This window comes from Festucalex cinctus, chromosome 5, assembly GCF_051991245.1.
Source record: "Festucalex cinctus isolate MCC-2025b chromosome 5, RoL_Fcin_1.0, whole genome shotgun sequence".
NCBI lineage: Eukaryota > Metazoa > Chordata > Actinopteri > Syngnathiformes > Syngnathidae > Festucalex > Festucalex cinctus.
In genome coordinates this window covers 20,830,895-20,844,991 of record NC_135415.1, presented here as the reverse complement: position 1 = coordinate 20,844,991, position 14,097 = coordinate 20,830,895, and the positions used below count along the sequence as shown (strand labels likewise).

Sequence of the window (14,097 nt, the reverse complement as noted above, 5' to 3'; positions counted from 1 at the left end):
GTTTACCTACTATTGTGTACCTTACACCAATCGAGATGTACCCCCTCTGACAAGATGCTACATGATTAGCATAATAGGTGCGTGCGTGTCCTGGGGTACTTCTCGGACTCTTTCCAGTTTCCACCCTTTGAGGAAACCCATTCAACGGACAACAACCGGCGGGCAATAGTCGTCCCCGGTAGAAGGATGTTAATGTGGATTTCGCTTTCTAAAAGCGGCAAACTTAAACTTGTTGTCTGAGCCAACTCGCTAGCGTGTTAGCTAAGCTCGAGCTCGACGACACACAACGCTGCTCCGGGGCATTATTCTTTTGGAAATGTTGATAGTGGCAATCGCTCATGCAGGCTTAAGGTGAGGGTAGAGCCTGTTTTCGATTAAAAGCCACGTGATCGTACTGTATTCTCTACCTGAATGGGATGTCATTAGGCTACATACTAGCACGCGTGCTAGCTGTTCCCAAGAGTCCTCGCGACATCGCTAGTTGCTCTCACTAAAAATACACCCTTGTCCTGTGGACCCCCGCCTAAGCGGTGGGCTCGTCCCGTCCGCAACATTTTTTTTTTTCGCCGACTGCGGCTTTTATGGTGACCTCGCTCGGTGTTTGGCACTCTACATGGTCACTACGGTGGATCCAAGGCGACAGGAAGAGCGAGCCGGACCGCGAGGTGGTGAGCCGGGTTGGGCTGACTTGACGCCGCATCGCGCAAGCCGGGAGGTGGTGAGGGTGGTGGTCGTGCGTTACTTTGTCCCCATGCCCTGTCGTTAGTAGTCATATAACGAGCCCTGGTCCAGATCAGGGATACAGGAGCAAGGCTTGTTTAAAGGTCAAGCATAAAGTCTTTGTTTCCACTGTCAACTGCGTGAGATCTTACGGGGACAGCACCTGTGCCAAGTGGATCATCATGTCGGAAGATAACAGCGCAGATAACTTCATCAAGGTAACTTTGGGGTAACGAACACTGTTATTTGGCATGTAAGGGTGTCCTCGGTTTTAGACGGAGTTTCATTACCTCAGCGGAGACGTCACCTGAATGTGTTCGTAAGTCAGAACGAACCCTAGCCTTGTATATCTCTAACAGTAAGGATCACTTGCGCGTTTCACTTCGCACCACGAAGGCTAAAAAAAACCAATATTTTTTTCTGACAAATATTGATTGGGTTCACAAACTATACTTTGAGACATCCCTGCTCACAAATGCTCGCTCATGTTTTTTTTTCTTACACTGCCAAAACGTAATTTGTTCTACACATCACATTTTCTAGGTACAGTATGTTTGTTTTTAACCGATTTGCAAATATGACAATATTGTGTAGCGTTCAAAGAAAATTTACTTATTCTGGTTTAATAAAGTTAATTCTGTTCGTGATTTAAGTGGTTGCAGAGTACTTCCAAAATTCAGAATTTAACCAAATTGTTCTGGATAAGTGTTAAACAAGACTTTGAGTTCTAACCAACAAATCTTGTGAGTCTACATTTTAATGAATGAACATGGCAAAGGATAATTACAGTACCAAGTAGCATTGACGAGTCTGACAACAAAGGGAAGATATGATACCCATACAACCAGAAATTGAATTTACTGCTGCTTGGTATCATAACATCAATACAATAATTAAACAAATTTCATTCACAGATTTTACACAGCAGCTAACACAAATGTCATGTAGTTGAAACTATAATGGCTAATGAATAGCATGACAACATCCAAAGAAGCTAGCCATGCTGCCACAGATTGTACTTTTATTTCCAAATTCCAATGCCCATTTTCAAGAGTCATCCTTGTTCGCGTTAAGTACAACCCTGCCACTGGGTTTCCTTCCTGGCCTGCTACCTTCCATGTGTCACCAGCCAGGCATCCAAGTCAGCAGTAAAATGTGATCTCAAGTGCCCCGGGCCTCTGCTTCCACAACTGGGTCATAATGTGCTTAATGGTGGGTTGACTGGATTGGTTCTGCCCCTTGGAACTGGAACACAATTGACAAAGCCGCTGGATAACTTGCTAATCAATCGTTGGTGTTTGGTTGACCGCTCAAGTCATCTTAAAATCTGCTTCATGCCTAGAATAATTTGAGATGAATGTAATTATGTCTGTTGTGTGGCTAACTTTTGATTAATGCCTTTACCCTGATTGCAGGAGGCATCCATTCTAGAGGAATACAACATAAACTGGACACAAAAGCTTGGCGCTGGCATCAGTGGACCTGTCAGGTGAGTCTGGACTCAGGTTCTTTACCAACTGAGGCAACAACATAGTGATTTGGCAAACTGAACCTCTTTAAATTTTAGTTGAACACCCCTGTAATAGAGTATTCAAAGTTTTTATTGTTTTCCTGACAACTCCATTTTGGCAAATGTTTAACACGGTAGTGAACAGCATGTACAGTACTGTACAAATAACCACCAGCATTGGGCAATTACAGCTTTTTATGTTCTCAAAAATGAGAAACTCGACACATTTGTCTGATGTATGGACATTACTTAGGAATTGAATGAGTCAGACGGCACTTGCCTCCGTTGGAACACATCTGAGTCACTACGTATTTCCACACTGTTGTTTCTGAAATTGACTGTGATTCATGAGGCCTTGTGCCTAATAGGCCTGCTGCACTTTTCTGATGAAGCCCACACACGTTGATATGTTATTCAGCCGAAACCCCATCTGCTCCACGAGTCACCGTTGCCCTCCAGCTGGTGAACTTTAGCCAAAGCTGAATGTTACAAAGGAAATCTTTCCAGAGAGGGTTGATGGTTTCCGTTTTACAGAATGGGAGGCAATATTTTAGCAATTTGATGTTTCCTATATGACAGAAGATTAGGCCTTTTGTCTCTTTAAATCAGCAGCAGATCAAAATGTAACCTGCAATAGTCTATTAGTTAACTTGCATAAAGAAATCACAAACCCATCAAAACAATGAGAACTTGGGCCCACTGCGCTTCAAGTGACACGGCCGAACCTGAATGAAAGGTTACAACTGTAGTGTGTGAAATCATCAGCCACTAGTTTTGCTGCCATTCAAAAATTGGACCTCAAAGGATTGACCTGCTGTGTGGCATATGTGCTGCCTCATAATCAAAACATTGAGTTGAAGTCGTAGCAAGTTGTAACTGTGACTTTCTCCGTCTGTTTTGACCTCGTTAAGAGTTTGCGTGAAGAAGTCAACACAGGAACGCTTGGCCCTGAAGATCCTCATTGATCGCCCCAAGGCCAGAAATGAGGTTAGACAATCACTACTTGTTGTTTGTTGCACTTTCTTTTTTTTTTTTGCGGGTAGGTCTCACATTTGTGCTTCTTCTGTTTGTGAGGATGTAACATTCTTAAACAAAGCATTTAGGAGCTCCTCTGTGTCAGCATGCAAGCTCTCCTGACAGCTGGAAAAATATGAACAGAACATCACCTCCATTAAATCAAGCGCTTTTGTTTTTGATAAAAGTACAGCATGTACTCAAAATGTGCACTGTTGGGGGAAAATAGTAACAACATACACCTTTTTTTTTTCACCCATTTATTTTATGCAGTAAGAAATCAGATTTTCTTGAATCTGTAGTTCATGCAAAATGTAAGCTAAATTAGAGGACATTTAGATAATGGATATTTTAGCCCCCTGACCACTTTATTAAATATCACAGATGCACGTGTTAATGGACAGGTATGAAAGTAATGCTACACTAATCTCTCGTGTAAACTGATATGTTTCTGAGTAAGTTACCAAAACAAATCTAGCAAAGAATAAAAACTATCTTGGTTCACCCCTTTACTGTCTCTGCCTGCAGGTGCGACTCCATATGATGTGCGCCAACCACCCAAACATCGTGCAAATCTTGGAGGTGTACGCCAACAGTGTCCAGTTCCCACACGAGTCTAGCCCGAGGTAACTTTGTCCATTTCTTCATGCGTTCTTCTTCTTCTTTTTTTTTTTTAATGTTATTATTTGGCAGAGCCCGGCTTCTGATCGTCATGGAGATGATGGAAGGCGGCGAACTGTTCCACAGAATCAGTCAGCACAGGCACTTTACTGAAAAGATGGCCAGCGAGGTCACAAAGCAGGTAGGCAATAGCGCTCTTATCACTCTATTCCTCGTGATTTCTAACCAGCGTCGTCTGTGGGTACATTTCGGAGTGTTAAGCCTGAACTGTCGCATGACTAACAGCGTGTCTAGCAGTCTCGTTAGCAGCTCCCCGCTTGGATTCAGCAGCTGATGTCACACTAGATCAGCACGCCATATGGCCATTAGCGTTTGTTTGGACACACACATAAACGTGTGACATCACTCCTGCAGATCAGTCAAGCCTTGGAACACTGTCACTCCTTAAATATTGCACATCGAGACCTGAAGCCAGAGAACTTGCTCTTCAAGGATAACTCTCTGGTAATTAGAGGAATTTGTGCACATGCTCTTACTTCATGTTTTTGTAATGCTTGACAGTTGTTGTGATTTTGACCTTATTTTTCTTCAGGATGCTCCCGTGAAGCTGTGTGACTTCGGCTTTGCCAAAATAGATCAGGGGGATTTGATGACCCCCCAGTTCACTCCCTACTATGTAGCACCTCAGGTAAGAAAACAAACAGAAAACCCGTAAAAGGAAAGATACACTAATGGTGTTAATTTCGTCAGCGGAAGATAAACAAAAATAATTTAGTCTACACGCATTTTGCACCAGACTAAAACTAGACTAGACTGGACTAAAACCCTCATTAATAAACAATAACTGCGACCTGGGGTATAAAAGAGTTGTAAGACTTAGAGTGGGAGGATTAGTTACAAAGGTTAGGAGTGATTAAAAGTGATGGAAGTTAACTAAGGATTATATAAGAAGAAATGAAATTGGCAATAATTGACATAAAATATTTAATTGAATTTAGACAGTAAATCGGTGGATATCTTTATTATCTGGTTTACTGTATGATATCAAATTATTCTATAATTGCCGATAATTATTGGCCACTGATATCATCGTGCATCCCTAGTTATTGTCATCAAAAAGATGAGACAACATTTTATGTGAAATGGTTTTAGTGCCAAAAGTTCAGACATACTGTAATCTGCTGACCAAAAAAAAAAAATTAAAAAATACAGGGGTTAAATAATTGTCTTGACTAAAACTAGACTACAAACATTGACAATTTTTGGTGACTAAAACTAGACTAATAAAATTACATTTTCTTGAACTAAATTAAATACTGAAATGCTTGACCTATAGTCGACTAAAAGTTGACTAAATAAAAACGGGATAAGGTTGACTAACTATAATAAAAACTAAAAGGCATGATTGAAACTGGACTAAAACTGAGACTAAATTTAAAAATGGCAGATAAAATTAACACTATACACTAAACTCACCTGTTGCTGTGCAGGTACTTGAGGCTCAAAGAAGACACCAGAAGGAAAAGTCTGGAATCATACCTACCTCACCCACTCCTTACACCTACAACAAGGTCAGACTCTGACCCCCCTCATGAGGGAGGACATGGGACTAGAATAACCGCAAAGGCACTATATGTAGATCCTTGATAAACAAACTCGGGTTGTCTTTTTCCAGAGCTGTGACTTGTGGTCTCTGGGCGTCATCATCTACGTGATGCTGTGCGGATATCCTCCGTTTTACTCCAAGCATCACAGTCGCACCATTCCCAAGGACATGAGGAAGAAGATCATGATGGGCAGCTTTGACTTCCCCGAAGACGAGTGGAGTCAGATCTCAGAGATGGCCAAGGACATTGTGCGCAAGTAGGTTTAGTTTAAAAAAAAACAACATATCTTTCCCTTTTCCTGAGATGAAGTTGCAAGATTTACTATCGTCATATAAAATTTGGCTGCACTATATTTTAGTCCGCAGATGGCTCAACCCCCAAACTTTTTACTAATACCAGGATGACTTGCGTGAAGTTTGAGTCATCAATCACGCCGCCCTTCTCGTTGTGCTCCCTTCAGGCTGCTGAAAGTGAAGCCAGAGGAGAGGCTGACCATCGAAGGAGTCTTGTCTCACCCGTGGCTCAATTGCACCGAGGCCCTGGACAACGTGCTGCCCTCCGCCCAGATGATGATGGACAAGGTGGGCGGCGGGGAGCGACCCGGGAGTTGCCCACAGTTGGAGTTGTTTTAAATAAATATACTTAGGGTTGTGCAATTAATTGAAAATATTGTCAAAATAATCTTATTTTATTCAATAATGGACTAGCCCTAAATATACTGTATAATGACAGGCGGTGGTGGCAGGCATCCAGCAGGCCCATGCGGAGCAGTTGGCCAACATGAGGATTCAGGATCTGAACATCAGCCTGAAGCCGCTCAACTCCGTCAACAATCCAATCCTCAGGAAGAGGAAACTACTCGGGTTTGTTTGCTCATGTATTTGCCACATAAATGACCTTTTTAGTGCGTTTGCTTTTTTTTTTTTTCTCTCACTGAACCGTATGTGCCGTTGTTGCCTTTGTCCCAGCCCCAAGCCCAGTGACGGTTTCTTCATTCACGACGCAGAGAACGGAGGCGAGGACGCCAATGTAGCGCTGGAGAAACTACGCGATGTCATTGCACAGTGTATTCTTCCACAGGCTGGTCAGGAAACAAAAACGCACAGAAACAAATCTGGGTGGGAATGTATAATTATGACATTTCAGTTGTGTGTTCGTTAAGGAGAGAACGAGGACGAGAAGCTGAACGTGGTGATGTATGAAGCCTGGAGGTTCAACAGGGATTGTAAACTGCTAAGAGACGGCCTGCAGGGACTCAGTTGGGACGGTCAGTTTTCACTTTCTGTTTGGATGAGAACTTTAGCTTTGAGTGAAATTTTAACATCTTAACTCGGGCTAGCTTAAAGGTACACTCAGTATTATACAGTGGCATCTAGTGGTGAAATAATAAATCATTCGGAAAAAAAAAACAATTGTTTGTGTTAGTAGTATGTAAAAAGATATGTTGTATCGCATAAACGTACTTTTTTAAAATATAACGGTTAGTCTAGAAATCGCAAATTATCTTACATGTCCGCGCCTCGCCTGCTAGTGTCTGCCATGTTTCGCCGCCATCTTTCTGCTACGGGTGCCGTCAAAGACAAATTTCAGCGCTCCATTTCTTAACGCGTTTTTGGAACGCACTTCCGGTTTGTATGGCGACCGCATGTCCACGAAGAAGAAGAGTTTCCGGTCCCCGAAGAGAGCATTATCAAGCATCACACTTACTTTGGGAATTTATTTTATTTCAGCGCGACAAAACAAGAGTTTATATTGTAGCCGCATTTGCCAGATGGAGAGAAATGAGGAACAGACTAGGTTTGGGACGTGCCGGTGCCTTCGACTGCTTTCTACTTGACCGGTAAGTAAGAGTACATTTGTGTTTACGTTTTGAGAGCGAGAGAAAAAGTATACTCCGTACTAATTAATACGATGTTCGTACCTTTGTTTTACGATCACTGTATCTGTTGATTAGCAACTCCGCACCACTCGAACGATTTCGTTATGTAGCTACTTGCTTTGAAAAAAAAAAAAAAGATTCCCGCTGGCACGTTATATTTAGAGTAAATGCGCAAGTTATTGTGTAATGTAATGTAACTGTGATTTCGGAGGTATATTTGCCCATAACTTCAATAGAGAATCTAAAGCATACTGTATTAGTGGAGGAGTTGAAAATTATTTTCGTTGTGGTTGGTGAAAATAGGGTTCTCGAAATTAATTTTCGGCAGGGAATAACTTTCTGGACTTAAATGCTGGCTGTACCGTAAGCACTGCTAGAGTCTGAACTCTCTCACTCAAGTGTGTACTGGTCCATTGTGTAATTGGGTGCACAAGAATTTACAGGCTGCCACGTTTTCCACGGAAATTCGACAAGCAAGCAGCCTTTGCATATTCTATGCAGTATGCAGTCAAGTTACTTTTATCTAGCTAATACAATGTTTTGGGCCCAAAAACTAAAGATCTTACCTCTATTTTGGGGGCTTTGTTGGAAAGTTGGTGACATATAGTAGTATCATCAATTATTCTATTTTATTTTATAATTGTGTTTTTGTTTGTGTCACACTAGATCAACAGCCAAACTTGAGGGGTTCCAGAACCATATTCTGATGTATACAAGCATTCATGCACCGTTTAAATACATCACCGACCTGCAAGAAAAAAAAATATCAAGGGGAGAGTCAGCAGCCATATTGGAATGCCCTGAATGAGGACACTTGAATGGAGGACCCCAGAAGGCTTCGGTGTTGTACCACCAGTATCTCCACCTACCATATCTGAGCTGCAACAAACTGAAGTCAGCCGACGTCTTGGTATGTCATTTACATATGGACGGCATTGCACACTACATGAACTTTTTGTGTGAAGCAATACGGAATGGTCACATGTACAAGCACCACTTGTTTTACACAGGACCTGCTGACCAGGTGTCTGAAGCCATGGAGTGACTCCTCCCTCACTTTCCTCAGCAAGCCTTTGAAGAATATGATATCATCGTTGGTGGGAACATGCCCTCACTCCATAACATGTACTTGTGCAGTCAAGGAGCATGTCAAACTTAATAAAACCAGCAAACATTGAAGTGACTTCATTTTTACTGCAGTCTGTTCACACAATCAATGGACAAGCCTTCCTTAATTTTGCCCCAATAACATCATAGAGTAGGCGAAAAGTAGTGTTACAGATCATACTGTGTTCGGGAGAGTTTGAGGAATGTTGCAATGTTAATGGGGGGCAATGTCAGCACACACACACACACACACACACACACACACACACACACAAAAAACCATCATGGTATTGAGTTAATCAGATATTTTAGCTGTGTACAACACATACCTGCTCTGTAACACTACTTTTGGCCCAAACCTGTATGTCTATTTTCCATATTTTGAAATGCACAGCGTATTGGTAAATTTCTGGAACAACTGCAATTCATGTAGCTCATTATATTCTAACAGCATTTTTTTTTTTTTTAGTTAATATGTTCATTTCATGTAGACTTTTATTTTACTTTATTTTATTCATTCATTTTCATGTACTGTACCTTACATTCATTGGCCAATGAAGAATTCCTTGTCATTGCAAGCATTTATAATAATTCTCCAGGCTTTTGATGTTTTACATTTCTGGTCATGTAAAATAGTGTTAGGTTAGGTGTCGAATGAACACTGCATGTTGACGCCAAAGGAAATAGTATTTTTTTAGTTATTCAAAATGTACAAATTAACACACAACAACAATATACAAGTTATACAAACTACAACAACAAGTGTCAGACATGGACTAATTATATGCCAGGTAAAAAAACCTTTGTATTGTCCTCAAGGATCTGTGAAAGTGTCACTTATTTGCTACAAGTCCACCAAGGTGCTGCAGTCTGGGATCCAGGTACAGGAAATCATGGTGGTGCTGATGTGGGATCCAGGTACAGGAAATCATGGTGGTGCTGATGTGTCAAAAAGTATTTCTTGGTGTCAGTCTATCAGCTGGACTTGGATATCTTCATGTTCCTCCATGGTCATTTCCTGTACGAGTCTCTGCAAGAAGGTAACAATTGTATGTCAGATGAGGTACCAAACAATGAACTGAAAGTCACTGAGCCAATGAAGTACATTATTACATGAGCAAGACTATTTGTGAAAGCCATGTAAATTCCTGCACATCGAAGTACAAGGAAGCTGTTGTATCTTCAATCAAAACTAATTAAGTTGCTTAGTGATATTTATTAGGTAAAATTGTTCAACATGGTGACAAATCGATATCTGAGTAAAGGGTTTCAAATGTTTTTGTAAGCAGCACTTTTCTGAGTGGTTAGTAGCAACAAGACACGGGGGGGTTACGAGTCTGAGTTGCAGATGTGTCGTTCAGTTAACACCATTATTTTTGCACGATATACTAAACATATCAGCAAACTATGTAATCTAAATACCACATATTCCAAGCAAAGGTATGTTTTGAGCCATTCACATGCATGCTCGAATGGAATTATTTTTCCATGATGACATAATTGTACGTTACGAGGCACCGCGTTCTCTTCCTCGTCGTCTCTCTCGCCCCCTTTGAGATGGTCCACATGTCTATAAAACGTATAACATAACTGTGTGTTCTCTGTTGCATGGTTTAGTTGCACTAACAAATATGAACATAGATAGCCATTATCATTAGCTGACGTACAGTATTTCCAAACAATGCCGACAAAAATATTAATTCTGAAATTAAATGACTAAATCACAATTATTAGGGATCTGTACAGTATGTCTAACAAATGCAATTCACTTACGTCATCACTCGAGGGAATACCAGAAGTTGTTTGCGTTCTGTTCCGGTGAAATTGGTGGTAGGCTGTTGAAGTAGGGTCTCTCTGGGACGCCGTAGTTCGTGTGCTTAAAATCATTGCATTATCTTGTTTGACCGATAGATGGCGGTCGTGAGCTACACACTGGGGCTTTAACTAGAGATACAAGCGCTTTCAATATCAATCAGTTTTTTTTAGGCTGATTTATTATAGGGTATTCAGGGTATATTGTGGTATTCAAACATCCCTAAAAACAAAAACAGCTGATTTTTCTATTATAAAAAAAATAAAAAATAATAAAATACTAAATAAAAATGTAATGTTCCACCTGTAATTCATATTTTTATTGTAAATGTTAAGGGACCAAAAATGAATTGTTTTTAATAAAATAGATTCTTCTCAGTTATTTGCATTTTATTTTGCCAAATATTGTAATTGGCATCAGCCTAAAAAAAAAAATCCATATTGGTTGGCTAAGGCGTTTTTCCATGCATTGCTTGTTAGCATGAAGCTAAACTGATTAATGGCACGGCACCCCATAATGACATGAGAACTTTTTGGAAATATATTCAAAATAAAAACTCAGAAATCACATGTACATCAATATTACCAACCTTTTCGCAAAACATTAGTCGTTCCCCCTATGGTAGTAAATACACTCGCTGGCTAGCCTCAAGTCTTTCTGAATATGATGCCACAATCATTTTCAGCTTTCGAGCTCCATCAGGTGAGGGAGCACCCAAGTCTTATTTGTTGTTTTTTATTGCAGGTCGATCATTCTGTGATAAGGTGGATCGCTTGAAGTTGGCCGAAATTGTGAAACAGGCCATTGAAGAGAGGACAAATCTGGAAGAGTCTCACTAGCGAACGTCTTTCTATCGCTCGTTTTTATATTGATCTTTTTAACTAGGCTTAAACAAAAAAACAAAAAAAAAACTGCTTTTTTCTTCAGGTGGATTCACTTGCAAGGCCTAATGTACCGCTGTAAAAAAACAAAAAACATTGGTACTTGCAAAGAAAAAGACTATTTTCATTTTGGAAAAAAACAAAAAAGATGCCAGTCAGTTCAGTGAGAAATTATTTTCTTGGTGGGAAATTTGTATTCACAGCTTTTAGTCATTTGTTTTATCCCATTGATTTAAATTTCATTTAAATTTCCAAACATTTTTATTTATTTAAAGAAAAAGTTTGCTTTATTTATATTATTTTTTTTGGTAGCCTGTGAGCAGGCTTTGAAGAGAAGAAATCTGATTGTTATGCATGCTATACTTTTTAGGCCAACACTCATTTCCCCCACCTAACTTGTCCTTTTTTTTTCTCCCAAGTAAACATGGTCATGAGAGTGTGAGTCCCTCTCTTAAAACTGCAACACTTGGATTTTCATGAATGCTCTTCCGCCTCCCAGCAAAACATTTTCCCCACAAAATCTTACCTACTTGAGCTGCCGACAGCATCTTGATCTTCCTCCTCCGCTTCCCTTTAATGTGTCACACTACTCCTTGTATCCTTCAAAGATTTGTGTTGGTAAAGTCATGATCCACCCTTAAACAGTGGCTCTTTTATGTGATTTGTTTGTTTCAGTGAAGTGTTTTGAGTTGCGTGTCATGCTGCTTGACTGACTGCAAAGAAACAAATAGCTTTCTTTAGTAGTGGACGTCCATCCTCATAAACCATTTTTTTTTTTTTTTTAAATATTGTGGTCACTACTGTAATAGACCCCATGCACCAATTAGTCGCCAAGGCAGGGCAGCTTTTTCATATTACAAAAAAACAAAACAAAACAAAACTTGGGTAACGGCCAATACTGCAAATCTGGGTATCTGACTCTGTATCGGGGAGCAAAAAAATGGTATCGGAACATTTTGCAAAAATATGGGATGGTATTACCATAGAGTAGTAGTGGCCGCATTCATATATTGCTATGTGCTAATCTCCACACACTGTCGTCAGGTTCATATATGGTCATGCCCATTTGCTAGCATGTTTGCGTGTAGCCGTGTCCAAGGTTGGCTGTATGCTAATGTACATACTATGTAGTCATGCCCGTATATGGTCATGTCTGTTTCCTAATGTCCATACTGTACTACGGAATAATGTCCATATGTAGTGTTGTCCATATATGGTCATGTCTATGTACTAATGTCCATTAATGGAGCTATGACCATATATGGTAGATCCATGTCCTAATGCACATATGAAGTTATGTCCATAAGTAGTTCTGCCCTGCCTATACTGTAAATGTTCAAGCCCATTGCTAATGTCCATATATGGTCATGTACAGAATATGGAGTTATGCCCATATATGTCCACATCCCAATGTCCATACGATGGAATAATGTCGAAATGGTCATGTCTGTATGTCGTATTGTCCATATATGGTCATGCCTATGTGCTAATGTCAATCAAATTGAATCATGGCCAATGACCATATATAGTAGATCAATGACCTAGTATAATATTGCAGTCACGTCCATAAGTAGTCTTGCCCAAATATGGTCTTGTCCATGTGGAATGCCCATACTGTGTAGCCCATGTGCTAATGTACTTTGTGTATTCATGTCCATATGTTCATGTCCATAATATGGAGTTATGCCCATATATGGTAGGTTATGTACTTGCATGACCCAAATGGACATGATTCCATGTTATGGACATGTCCATATCAGCAAATCACACACTGATGAAATACATCAGCAGTGAGCTGGTGTGGTGTTTCCATGGTGACAGGCTGAGCCAGCACAACTGCACATCCTGTTATTATTCACAGATTCATTGTTTTTGTCTCCTGCTCCATGACTTTGTTACAGGATGCAAAGAAAAAAAAATCTTTCTGGGATAATTCCTCTGCACCCTTTTTCATGATATTTTCTTTCTTTCTATCATTCGTTGTTGTGAAAGCTTGTCAAACCAAAGACGTTTGACAAGCTTTCCAAAGATATGATCAGATAAAGTGAAGAATGAAGTGGTCACTAAACACTACTTTTAGTTAAAAAGTCAAAATTGTTTACACCAAGCGTTGCTGTAACCTTACTTTCGTAAAATGCTTAAGACTTGGATTTCAGTCTTTTGTGTGTGTGTGTGTGTGTGTTGGGGGGGAATCATTTCATATCGTGAGCAATCATTCTGGGGGATTTTTCACAAGTGTGACTCCCTTTAAATCTCCATGACAACCAGAATAGAATGGTTTTGAAGGCCTTATTGCACAAGCAAACGTGCCTTGCAGACTTCTCTTATGAGTGCAAAATTGTTCAATCATTTTGTTGTTTACCCAAAAATGAAATAATTCCACAAGTGGGATTTTTTTTTCTTCAAATGAATTAAAATACACAAAATCACTTGGGGGAAGTAAGTGAACAAAACCTTACAAAATGAGCCTTTTATGTTGATCATGTGATTCAAAAATGATCTTTCACCAAAAGTGGTTATCAATGTAGTAAAAAAAAATAAAAAATAAGTCAGCAGATGTAGCATGAATCCATCATGGAAGTCCATGTCTTTCTGCCTTCTCTGGAATGTCTTCAACTTGCTGACTTTGTAATAAATTGACTTTTCAAGAGCTTTCGTCTTCGATCTTCAATGCAAAGACCTTGTGATAACTTACTGTTATATCTTGGCTTTTCATCTTTATTAACATGACCTCTTTGTCATTTGGGAGTTTGTGGCGGTTTGGAAATGGTTGTTAAATTGTCCCTATATGTGCCATGGGACTGACTGGTGACCAGTTCACTTTTTGCCACAAACCCTCTCAAGTGATACTTTTTTCCTCAAAACTTCATCTCTTATTCTATACAGTATTAATGTACAACTTCATTTGATTGTGTGACTTTTTCCATCGCAATATTGCAACTTTT

At 40.0% G+C, this 14,097-nt stretch overlaps 1 protein-coding gene and 1 long non-coding RNA gene across 2 annotated transcripts; both read left to right on the top strand.

The window, feature by feature from the left end:
• The first annotated feature begins 20 nt into the window (after window positions 1-20).
• Window positions 21-13,857, top strand: mapkapk5 (MAPK activated protein kinase 5). The gene is made up of 14 exons (XM_077521143.1): window positions 21-938; window positions 2,136-2,209; window positions 3,142-3,217; window positions 3,773-3,870; window positions 3,938-4,046; window positions 4,280-4,369; window positions 4,458-4,553; window positions 5,356-5,436; window positions 5,541-5,728; window positions 5,933-6,053; window positions 6,205-6,335; window positions 6,441-6,556; window positions 6,635-6,739; window positions 11,016-13,857. Exons 1-14 carry the CDS (start codon window positions 903-905, stop codon window positions 11,108-11,110), a joined length of 1,416 nt encoding a protein of 471 aa, XP_077377269.1. The 5' UTR covers window positions 21-902; the 3' UTR covers window positions 11,111-13,857.
• LOC144018693 (uncharacterized) lies at window positions 6,753-9,180 on the top strand. Its single transcript, XR_013283496.1, has 3 exons — window positions 6,753-7,312; window positions 8,018-8,261; window positions 8,362-9,180. It is a non-coding gene; the product is annotated as an uncharacterized LOC144018693 (long non-coding RNA).
• Window positions 13,858-14,097: the final 240 nt, after the last annotated feature.

Excerpts from the sequence above, each read along its gene's own strand:
- mapkapk5 (XM_077521143.1), top strand. The coding sequence starts at position 903 with ATGTCGGAAGATAACAGCGCAGATAACTTCATCAAG. Across the intron at positions 5,437-5,540 it reads CTCCTTACACCTACAACAAG|AGCTGTGACTTGTGGTCTCT; the intron begins GTCAGACTCTGA and ends GTCTTTTTCCAG. Across the intron at positions 6,336-6,440 it reads AGGAAGAGGAAACTACTCGG|CCCCAAGCCCAGTGACGGTT; the intron begins GTTTGTTTGCTC and ends CCTTTGTCCCAG.